We start from the raw sequence: 12,546 nt of genomic DNA, 5'->3' as shown, positions 1-12,546 counted from the left end.
TCTTTTCTGCGCCGTGGAAGTTGGTCCCGTTGTCGGACCAGATCTCGGCGGGGCTCCCGCGGCGCGCTGTCATGCGCCGCAGAGCCATGATCGCCCTTGTGTGCTCAGGGAGTGCACCACTTCGAGATGCACCGCCCGCACTGTTAGGCATGTGAAGAGAGCGACATACCTTTTTTGATTACTCCGGCCCACGGTGACTGTGAGCGGGCCGAAATAGTCCAAACCGGTGTATGTAAACGGCCGGTGATGATGCGCCAGTCGACAGGGAGGCAAGTCTCCCGTTATCGGTTGCGGTGGAGTGGCCGCCCTCTGGCGGCACTTGAAGCAGCTCCTGACCACCGCCTTGACCGTCGGGCGCAGTCGAATGACCCATTTGTGCTGCCGACAGTAATTGACGACGCTCTCCACGCCTGCATGGTGGAGTTGTGTGTGGACATGTTCCACCCACAGTTTCGTCGCCCGATGTTCGCCATCGACGATCGGAGGGTTCTTTGTTGCGGCGCTTACTCCCGTGGCGGCTGAAATTCTGCTGTCGAGGCAAATGAGTTCGTTAATAAATGTTATACTTAAAGCGTACAACCTGCTTTCCTTTGACACGGGTTTTTCCTTTTTTCGAGCGAGCGTAGTTCTTCCTCGAAGGCGGCCTCCTGACTCGCCTTTATGATTATGCGCTCGGCCTCTTCTTGCAACTCGGCTGGGAGCGTCACGAATCGCTACTCAGGTGCTTGTACGACTCGTTTCGCCGCACTTTTCGCGGCTTCGTTGCGCCTCCAATCCGGATTCTCGCTTGCGGCCGCCTTGGTCCTCTTGTAATGGACCGTGTTGACGCGTTGTTTGAAGCGTTGTACTGCTTGTAGTACGCGGGCGGCAGCTCTAACGTAGCGATTCCAATTTGAGAATCGATTCACGTCGGGCAGGACCTCCTTGTACTGTTTCTCCCGACGCTCTTTGCCTTGGCCGCCAGTAACGTGACTGTGACTCGTCCGTCGTCGTCCTCGGCGCGCCAGTAGAGCGCGGTCGCGTAGGCTGACTCGCTGGCGTCGGTGAACACGTGGAGTTGGAGTTTTCTCGCTCGGGAGTAGCCGGGATAGCAGCGCGGCACTGTTACGCCGCTGAGTTGCTTCAAATGGGTGAGCCAGTTCACCCAGGCGGCGGACAGTTCGTCGTCGATCGGGTCGTCCCAATCGGTGCCGCGTCGCCACACCTCCTGTAATAGCTGTTTAGCCCGCACAGTTATCGGCGACACCAACCCTAGAGGATCAAACAACGACATTACTATTTTCAATGCTTCTCTCTTCGTGGGTGCTTCTCGCCTCAGTAGGTTCGACGGTATGCGGGCTAAGTCTAGGTTGAATGCCAACCTGTCTTCTTGTGGCCTCCAAATAAGGCCTATAGAACTCGTTCAGTCCTTTCTATTTCCACCGCTTCGGTTGTATTGGGCGATTCGCCGAGCACCTTCAATACCGCGGGCGAGTTACTCGTCCACTTTCTTAATTCAAAATGAGCTTCTCTGTGTATGTTACGCACCTGAGTAGCGATTGTTATCGCCCTGTGTTCATCTTCATAGCTGTCGAGGTAGTCGTCCATGTAGTGTTTCTTCTTGATCGCCTCGACGGCCTCAGGATGCGTGTGTCGGTGTCTCTCCGCGTTGCGATTCATGACGTATATCGCTGTCGCAGGGAGAGCACGATGCGCCAAAGATTAATACCTTCATTCGGTACACCTCTGGCGGCCGGCTATCTCGGCGGTTTCCCCGCCAGAGGTAGCGCAGTGCGTCGCGATCTTCCTCGCGTAGTCCCACCTGCATGAACATCTCCGTGATGTCTGCTGTTACGGCGACGGGATGTTCCCGGAATCTCAGTAACACTGCGGGAAGAGGCTGTAACAAATCCGGTCCTGTTAATAAATTCTCATTCAAAGTCGTACCTTTTGTTTTGGCTGCTGCGTCGTGTACAACTCGCAATTTGTCGGGCTTCAGAGCGTTTACGACTGCGAAATGCGGCAAGTACCACGTCCTTGTAGTGTGGGACGTGCGTGGCGCTATTTCCGCGTAGCCCTTCTTGACTAGGGCCTCCATTTGCTCTTCATACCTTTCTTTAAGGTCGGGATTCTTGTCCAACTTGTTTTCTATGTTGTGCAGCCTTTTCAGCGTGTTTTCGTAGTTGTTCGGCAATTCCACGCTGTCCGATTTCCACAACAGGGCCGTCTGATATCTTCCCTCCGGCGATCTCTCCGTGTGTTCGTTCAGTATCTTGAGCGCCTTCTCGCCGGGGTCGTTCTTGGGCCTGCGGGGTTCTATAAACAGGTTGTCGGATGTTATAAAATCTCGCAAAAGTTCTCTGTGCGTTCGTCGGTCGTGGTTTGACCGACGAAATTCACTCTGTGTCCCAGAGTCCGAGTCCGGCTTCCATGTATCACCCAACCGAGCGGTGTGAGTGATGCGACCAGTTGATGTCTCCTACCTGACCGTGTTTTCGTGGCGAGGAGGAGATGCCAGTTATCCTGGCCTATGAGGATTCGGGGTTTCGCCTCTTCCGCTCGTTTAGCGGACAGTAGGCCCTTCAGGTGTCCGCAATCCCGTATCGCCTCGTCCGGGATGCGCTGCGCCGCCAACTGGAGATTGTCGACGGTGCGTGCTTCGATGCGAAGTCGTCCCCGGCTTCCTTCAATGTTAAACTTGACGCGCCGAGAATTGTTGCGTGTCTTCCTCTCCCCGTCGTACGTTGCTATGTGGAGTGGTTCGTCCGGCCCTTCCGCGCCGATGTCTCGAGCGAGTTCGTCGTCGATGAGGCTCACCGTCGATCCGTCGTCGAGTAAGGCGAAAGTGCGAGCCACTCCCGCCGGTCCTGAAATGCACACTGGGGCTATTTTTAAAAAGGACATCTGTGGCATCCATGTTGAGTTCACTGCCTCGTTCGCTGCTTCGCCGGGTGCGTCGGTGATCTTGTTTTTCGCTCCGAGTGCAGCAAGCGGTGATGTAGATACTCGCACCCGTTGATGTCGCATTTCTTCGGCTTGCATGTGTGTTGTTTGTTCCTGAATTTCAAACATCTGAAACATAATCTGTGCTTCTTTGCGATGTCCCACCGCGCGTCTACGGCGGCGTCGCGGAAGCGAACGCAGTCACTCATCGAGTGCGTTTCTTTGTTACACACACTGCATGTCGACCGTTTATCTGCCACAGTCGTGTGTACCCGCTGCCGGCGTGGTTGTTCGCCGCCGCCGAATCTTGCCGGCGAAGCCTTTTGTCCGTAATGACTTCAGGCGTCGCGAACGGGCTGCAGAAATCGGCTTCTCTTCTTATGAAGCGACAAAACTTTAATAAATCGGGCTCACCTCTATGCTGTGCGGCGGCGAACTCGTACCACTGTCTTTTCAACGTCGGAGTTAGCTTCTCCATAACTGCCTTAGTTACCTCCGGGTTGTAGAGGTAGAAGGCACAGTCGAGCGCTTGTAGTGTGCCCACGATGTTTTCTATCTTCGTGGCGAATGTGCAGATGTCTCTCGGCGTATCTGTAAGACGGGGTAGCGCGCGTAGGCGCTCTATTTCGGCTAAGGCGATTGAGTCCGGGCGCCCAAAGCGCGTTTCCAGACTCTTTAACACGGTGTTCGGGTCGGCGTTGGTTATAAGCAGTCTCTCGTACTGCTTTCCCTTGGCGATGCCCCGGAGGCTACGGCGTAGCCGGGACATGTTTTCCAACGTCGTGAAGTGGCTCATGGACTCTATGTAGGCCGCTCTATATGTGAGCCAATCGTGATGATCACCGTTGAACGTAGGCAACTCTGTGTACCTTAAAGGTTGCCTATGCTGTGCGGCTTGCACAGCTTGTGTTATGGCGGACGCGAGTTCTTGATACTCCGTCCTCGGTCGCGATGCGACCAACGCGCCGTCTTCTGCACTCTGTTGCGGGTTCGGCGTTGATTGCGGTTGCTGCGAAGCTGAGTTGTCTCGTAGCCAGGCTGCTACGACGGGCGGCGGTTGCTTCGTAGCGCGGTGTTCGTCGCTCCGTGCGGCGATTACAGGCGGCGGCTGCGTAGCTTGTTGAGTTCGTTGCCACGATGCGGCTTCAATCGTTGGCACTTCAGGCTGCGCAGTCGGGTTCACTGAAAATGGCCATAAAACGGACGGATTATTTGTTTCGGGCGTTGTGACGGGATGCGTCGGCGGGTGCACGGCACTGGCTCTCCGCCGGTACAGTCGCCGGGTTGTCCCATGATACGGCAGCGATCACTGGGTCCGATGACTGTATAGGGGCTTGCTTTCCCGTCGCAACATCGGTCGGTCGGCTCTCGATCGCGAGTAATTGGCTAGTTTGAACCCAGCCATGTACCGGCAATCTTGTCCGGCCTCCGTTATGACGGATTCGAGGTCGTCCTCGCTATCCTCCGCCTCGATTTCAGCTAGCTTGGCGGCCGCTAGCTCTATTTTCAGTGCGGTGAGTTCAGCCCTGGCCTGTGCCAGGCGGCGTGCCCTTGAAGCGTGTTTAGTTGACGACGCTGCTTTGCTTCGGGCTCGCTCTTGCGTCGATTGTTCCGTTGCGGCGGCAGGTCGCTCCTCCGCAGCGGTGCAAGGCGCGGCTTCCCGAAGCGTAGCGGTGTGTGTCGCTGCGCTCTCGGCGATTGTTTCTTCGGTTGCTTCAGTTGTTCCGGTGACGGTCGCCGACGTCGCTGTAGCGGACGTCGCTGTCGCCGAAGTCGCTGTCGCCGAAGTCGCTGTCGCCGAAGTTGCTGTAACAGACGCTGATTCCGCCCGCCTCCCGGTGGACCTTGTAACTGGCATCCTTCCCGTTCACGTTAATCCGGCTCACGAAGGACCAAAATGTGGGGCGTAGGATCGGCACGGAACGCCTTTCCGTCCCCACAATGAGTGCTGGATTGCGTGAAGGGAGGTGGCAATGCCAATTAATAAGGCCCGGAGGTTTTATAGCGTATATTCACTATTCACACGCAAAATGTTACAATGATCCGGCGGACACACAGTAGCGGCGTACGTTTCGCAGTGCGGCGTGAGCGGTGCAGCATGCACGTCGCTCTCTCCTTTTCTTGCACTGTTTTTCCTGGCTGGAACACTTCAGGGCTTCTTGTTTTCTTCCTTTTCTTGACTCGAACTAACTTGCTGGAACTGGAACTGTCGAATGCCAAAATTGCATTCGCTTATATATAACCCGGCTATCCCGTAGGGGAGAGCCGCCAAAAATAGAGCCTTTTTGCAGCCTCATTTTCACTTCCTAGCTATCACTATTTTATAAATAAAAGTTGGACCTCTGGAGTCCCCTATGCGAAATTTACACGGTTTTATAGATAAATCAATTACCTATAACTATACACAAAAATAATACGCCTATGTGCGATACGAAAAAGTTATAACAATAAAACATAAGAAAATTGTCTACAGACGACGCACAAAGGCCTTAAAAACGTTATTTACTTTGATATGAACTTATATACAATACCCATGTTTACGGCATGGGGTAGGCAAAAGCAAAAACTATGTCTATGTAAAGTTTCTACACTGTCACTTCAATATCTCGGTCGTGAGATCGCTTTATAACGTACCACTAAAAAACAGTCACACACACGTGCGCGGGCGCATTGTCCGTCCCTCTCTGGGTGTGTCGTTTCGCTCGACACACCTACTGCGCATGCGTGAATGCGCTGTCTCGCTCTTTTCGTGTGTGCGTCCTGCACAGATATAGTATATATATCATTTTAATCCAGGACACGGTCTATTATGTCCTAATCTGTTTCGGCGTTTACTTCTACATTCAAACATTCAAATGAATTAATAAGAATCTTGTTTCGAACAGGCCTCCATAATCGTATCAACTGACCAGCGATTTTGATCGTTAATCGATACTCTATCTAGACCCCACTCCTCTTACAGACGCACTTGTCTCTTTTCCAAATAAATAAATAGATACACCAGTAAACACCCGAGGTTCTAGGTTTAATTCCAAGTAGAGCAATCGTTTATATTATTGTAAGATTTAATATGCATCAGTTCTTATGACTGTACGGCACCACATCCTTCCAACTTATAATTTAGTTAGGGAGAAAATAAATTCGCCAATATAATAGTTGTAACTGTATCCACCCTTCTAGCTTCAAACGCATGAGCTTATAAATGACTTACTTTCTTTATACTGCAACACGTATTTATGCTTTTCGTGTATCACCATACACCGATAGCAGTCCTCGTTCCTGAAATTCATAAAAATTATATTATAAAGCTATCTATATTATAAATGTAAATATATCTGTCAGTCTATTGTTTTTACGAAGCTGTCGAACTGTTTTTGATGACGGTTTGGTTTTTACGTGTAGCAATATTTTCACAGATTTACTTTTGGATTTACTAAAACTGATAATGATTGGCAAAGTTCTCGGCTTTTATTTTCAGTTATCAGCCCGAAGCCTGGAATTTGAACCCAATATTGATCGCCTCGTAGTCTATCATAGGCCGAAACACACATGGCGAAAACTGTGTGCCCTGGTTAACAGTAGCCTCTGTCTACCCTTAAGGAGATAAATGCCTGATCTGTTTTTGACAATGATAATAAACTACTACGCACCTATCATACAGCAGGAACTTATCGTTGGAGTCCGTCTCCGAGCACTCGCCCTTCATCTGTATGTGCGTGGAGTTGATGACGATCAGGTCAGGGTTCCCGGACTGGAACCATCTGCCCGACCAACCCTCGGGGAACGTGCAGCCGCCGCCTGGAAAGATGTTGTTGTTTCATTACTCATGGATATGATAGTCAAGATCAAGGTCCTATCAAGCCTAGGGATATGCACGAACACTTTAAATGTATTTGTCATTTTCCAGATTTTTTTTACATATAATAGAAGGTTTATTTTTACATCCAATAAAGATGGCTCAACAGATAACAATGTACACAGAACTATTGTATCAAATCACTGGAGTTTATTTTGTAGAAAAACAAAAGAAACTCCAGTGTACATAGAGGTTACATAATAATATCAGTCCCTTATTACATAGTGTCCCACAAGTGGGCATGGGACTCCTCTACTCTGAATTGATTATTATTATTATTAATGAATAGTATATAATTCTTTTTTTTAACTTTTTTTAAACACATCACGCGCACTGAGGAGAGTGAGATTTAGCATTATTCAAATTCATAGGAGTATACAAAAATTAAATTTATGTATATTAAGTGATAAAATCATATCGAATTTCGACCCCAGAACAACCACAAATATATTCTAAATACGTCCATAAAAATTACTCTTATAATATGTTTAATTCTTTTGTCAGCCCTAGTGTCATTGCCCGATCAGGACTCGATTCCCGTGCTGCGCATGCGCGAACGATAAACAAAAGATTCCTCAAATCACAGCGTGAATTCTAAATTCAAAATTGTGGAATAAATAGGGGATATTTTATAATTCTATTTTTAAAACCGTTGATTTGGAAACGTGTAGGGTCAGAGACAATAGACCTAGGTCTCGATTGTGGTCTAGTGTTATTAGACCGCCTAGGCCTTCAATAACGCATTGTATACGTTTTATATTTTTAATTTGCAGCTGTGGTGCATTCAATGCATATTGGCGAAGTGTGAGTTACAAGCTTTTAGCGGTGAAAAATATGATAGCGTACATTAAACAATAATAACTAATAAGTAAAAATCTTCATGAAAGTATATTATTCTAGTGTATAGTATGCATATTAATTTAACAGAAAAATCAACAAAACTAAATATAATTATTTATTTAATAAATAAACACGCAACACACACGATTCGTTTTCGAAACCTTTTTTGAGATTGGTTAAAATACTCATAAACCACATTAGGACAGCAGGGTATACTAAGACCTTTTGAGCATAATAAAGGACAGCGCCCAATAGTAGAACTACGAATACATGGCTAATATTGTTTTGAAATAATAGTCCAGGGGACTTATTCTCTAGGATGGTTTTAACACGCCGTGTTATATTATGTTCATGAAGTTAGCTTGGAATGTTATTGTATATTCCAATTTCAAATATCATACAATGATGGGTGATTCATGCTCGTTTTGAACTAAAATAATGGGTGACGAAAGGAATCAAGGCCCAGGATAACCTTCACGACTATTTAACAAAATTTTGAACCCATTTAAAAGCATCGATAGCCTAGTTAGGTGTAGAACGGACTATCGAGTCGAACGTCCGCAGGTTCAAATCCCAAAGGCACACACTTCTGAAAATTATATGTATATTCTTTGTGAATTATAGCTTACTTTAACAGTGAAGGAAAACATTGTGAGGAAACCTACATATCTGAGAATTTCTCTATAGGAATTTCGAGGGTGTGTGAAGTCTACCAATCCGCACTAGGCCAGTGACGTGGACTAAGGCCTAATCCTTCTCAGTGGAGGAGGCCCGTACCCTGCAGTGGGACAGTATATAATACAGGGCTGATATTATTATTATTGTATACCTCAGTAAGCCCTTATCCCTCTCATCAGTAGAGGAGGCCCGTGCTCAGCAGTGGGACAATATATAATACAGGATTGATATTATTTTATATTTTAACCTTGTTCCTCGCCAGTCTCTCCTAGCTTGGCCCTGGTTGATTGTGGTGCGTACCTTTTGTCCACGTCACAGAATGGGAGCCAGGTGTGTCGACTGTCGTGTTGTTTTAACCGAGTCGTTTGTCGTGCCTTTCACCTTAGCAATGTCGTTTATAATTGAATGATTTAGTTTGAAATAGGGAACGTTAGAGCGTATGCGCATGTTTAGACGCGTACCAAATGTAATGCAGTAATTTTTTTTTGTTTTTTTACAAAAGTAGGAGCAGAAAACGCGCAGTAAGCGCACATACCTCAGCTATAATTGTCAGATAATGTTTCGTAATTCACCGTTTGAATTTGGTGGCAGGATATGTTTTATATCCGCCCGGATAGCGACTATCACACACAAGATGTTAAAACCCGCCATAGTAATTCAACAGGCCGGCATAATTTTGTGGAATGTCGAGGCGTAATCATCTCTCGTGATTCGATATTATATTGGACCCCACTTCACTTACCATCAGGTGCTGTAGGATGCCCTTAAAAAAAGGTGCTATTAGATGCGGAATATCGCGATGTTCATTACCTGGCGAGCAACATGATCATCTTCATTAAATAGCATAAGAAAAATATCACGGCCTCGAAGTTACTACAAACCATATCCTTCATATGAAAGCGGCGCAGCGACGGGACCGCTTTATGCCAATCATAACTGGCTCATAATACAATTTGCCGCAACTCTTCAGAGCCTTTCTTAATCACATTTCCGTTGTTGGTAACACACGTGGCGGGCGTCATGCTAGAGTGAGACATTGGTTGCTGATTTAAAGTACTAGCATAATATATTTTAAACCTTTATAATCCATACAGACTTATAAGTCGCTTATGATGAGATGAAAGACAAGTAAATGAGACAAAATTTTACTAAGTCGCAATTAGAACAACCAACTCGGACCAGAAAGCAGAAAGATATAAGCTTTAAAACAAATGTTGGATCAGCCCCGTCCAAAATAGAATATGAAAAAAAAACTGTAGTACTTGTGCTTAATACCTTAGGGACGAGTTGGGGCCCTAAATCGCAAAGTGCAAGCTCCAAAATACAAACCTTTCTTTATTAGTTTCTCTCAGAAAACGTAATGTGTTTAAAAATACCACTACCTACCATACCCTGTATTATATACTGCCCCACTCCGGGCCACGGACCTACGTCACTACCCAAAAAGTATAAAGCTATTTCTCCAATAGGGCTTTATATAATCCAATGACGAAACGTGCAATCAACCTGATGGTATAATAAAAAATATAATTAAATTCTATCCCGCGTACTGCATAACGCGGTCCAATATAAACTCAACCAGGATATAATATAATCGAGTTTCATTTCTGAATGCCTAATGAACTTGCTAATTTACTCGCTAATATTATACCCGTCTCTGTCTAAAAGACATACGTTAGAGAGAGACGCGTATACGTACCACCTAAGAGGTATTAAATAAGTAGGGTTGTCACAGCTTAAAGAAATAGAGGAGGAATCTTCGTGTTTTTTTTAAATTATTTAACAAAAGGACACAATACAAAACTCAATCATTATTACAATAGTTAAACACTAAATTACATTAAGACTAGATTGTCCTTAAACCTATGCCCTAATTGAAATTAAACTGCGGAAACAATTCTTATTTAGGATTATTTTGGAACAAATTGATACAGATGGCGTGATCGGTGCTTGTGCGCTACTACTTGATGGAAACATACAATGAGCTAAGCAGATGGACAAACACAAGCATGGGCATAACGGATAGGCGGAAAATTCTTGACATACATACATAACATCACGCATTTATCCCCGAAGGGGTATGCAGAGGCGCAACTAGGGCACCCACTTTTCGCCAAGTATGTTCCGTCCCATGATGTGATAGGGGGCGAGCCTATCGCCATATCGGGCACAAATTCCAGACTCCGGGCTGATACTGAGCAAAAAAACCCAAATATCACTTTGCCCGACCCGGGATTCGAACCCAGGACCTCAGAGCGCTATTGTACCGGACGTGCAATACAACTACGCCACCGAGGCAGTCTTGCAGTCTCAAATTCTTAACAACTCTAGAAAAACCTTTGCACTTATCGCAGCCTCTCCTGGTGTAGGCCCTTCGTTGAATTTGAGGACCTTTTTTACCTCCACCAACTGCCCTTAGACAAAATTCGTAGTTACGTCAATGCACAAGGTACTTACTACCTAGCATTAACAGCAGTCGCGAAGGGTGAAATTTTTCAAAAGATAACCCGAGACAATAGAATCGTATTAGTTAACATGTCGGCGCCAATTTAACGGGAAACGAACTAAAACCAGATATTAAACTGTAAATAGTAAGTTATAGACAGGACATCAGGGCCCTTATTCTGTATGATAGTGTAAACGCGTAACGCGGCCGTGTCATGTTATCTTCGAGAAATGTGCGTGGAATGGTATTCTGTAAGCCAAATTTCTATAGTCCTAAACATGACGCGTTGTGTTACGTGCTTGTTACGCACTGTTAAAATAACGTGCGGCATAGAGAATAAGGCCCCAGGGCCAAATTATTGTGTAAAAATTTATTATCAATAGGTAATAAGGCGCTGTCTTCTTTGAAAAATCCGTATGTCGAGATGTCACAGCGTCCTTAGGATAATGATACAAAAATAATATATTTACATAAAATATGCTAATATACGCTTTAAAACGTGCAAATCATGATATTGAAAAAATATGAAGTATTTAACATTGATGTTTTGCTATCTCACAGTAGAATGAGTAACCATTGCATAAGCACGTAATTTTTGTATGACAATCTTCCCATTGTCCGCTCTATATAATCTTTAACTAAAAACGAACGTAAATAAACCTAAAAGGGAAGCCGGTAGGTATCTGGTTGTATGGAACCTTCGCCACTGGAAGGTAGGATGCTTGTATGTAAGCATATTATACAGATCGGTTGTTACGGAAGCACTGATCCGAGATATGGATACGATTCCCGGGGGCATTGTATTTAATTACCACACGGAATTTTCTGATAATTATTATTCATGTAGGTTGTTAATATTAACAAACAAATCAGGCCCGCATTCAAATATCTCTGTGGTGGGCACGGACCTCCCTTATTGATTTGGAGGTGGGCCTTATGTTTCATGTCCAAATAAATAACATTTTCTATCAGCAACTCACATATGAGTTACTTGGGAGAGTTTTTGTGTTATATTTACTGTTCCTACTAACTTCCTAGACCCAGTGCCGGATTTATATTTTTTATGAGTCACTTTATTTCCGCCGCCCCATGTATGTATGTAGGTTTCTAAAATACTTAATAATTTTCCATTTGTTTGTATTATGGAAGGCACTAAAGTTAAATAAACGTATGATTAATTAAATCGAGTGAGCGTCCTCTGAAATCTGCCGCCCCTAAGAGGCTGCCGCCCATAGGCTATACGTACTATTTCTAAATCCAGGACAGCCTAGACCCTATTATATTATCGTATATATGAAGACTTTTGCTCATGACTGTCCGCGTCAACGTTTTCCGGGAAAAAGTCCCGTTTGACATTTTCCCGGGATAAAAACTAGCCCCTGTACTTCTCAGGATCTCAAACTATCTCCATACAAAATTTCATCGAAATCCGTTCGGTAGTTTTTAAGTTTATCGCGTTCATACAGATGGACAAAACGAAGGCTTCTTGATAATATGTAGGGATTATAAGGAGGTTGAAATTAGACGATAATTTGCGGCACACTCCTTCGGGAAAATAGAAGTGTAATCTATACATATTACCCTATATACACAAATACCCTCTTCTGCCTGTCTGTATGTCTTCGATTTGCTCAAAATCTACTAAACCGATTTCTATGAAATTTGCTATGGAAATAGTTTAAGACCCTGGGAAGGTTATAGGTTCTATCCCGGGAAAATATATAGCGGGAATCTCCTTCACGCGCGCGAAGCCGCGAGTAAAAGCTAGTATGTATATAAAATATTGAAATAAGGCCTCCTTGAG

General features: G+C 45.4%; 1 protein-coding gene across 1 annotated transcript in view; it reads right to left on the bottom strand.

The window, feature by feature from the left end:
* LOC115453552 overlaps window positions 1–12,546 on the bottom strand; it is a 140,745-nt gene that overhangs the window by 12,517 nt on the left and 115,682 nt on the right. Inside the window, exons 3-4 of the mRNA XM_037444384.1 lie at window positions 6,573–6,720; window positions 6,134–6,201 (exon numbers count right to left, since the gene is read on the bottom strand). Coding sequence (XP_037300281.1) covers window positions 6,134–6,201; window positions 6,573–6,720 — 216 coding nt within the window. The remainder of the gene's footprint in view (window positions 1–6,133; window positions 6,202–6,572; window positions 6,721–12,546) is intronic.

The sequence above is a fragment of the Manduca sexta genome, chromosome 28 (assembly GCF_014839805.1).
Source record: "Manduca sexta isolate Smith_Timp_Sample1 chromosome 28, JHU_Msex_v1.0, whole genome shotgun sequence".
In the NCBI taxonomy this organism is placed as follows: domain Eukaryota; kingdom Metazoa; phylum Arthropoda; class Insecta; order Lepidoptera; family Sphingidae; genus Manduca; species Manduca sexta.
Note: the sequence above shows the minus strand (reverse complement) of the source record. Positions and strands in the feature narration are given on the sequence as shown.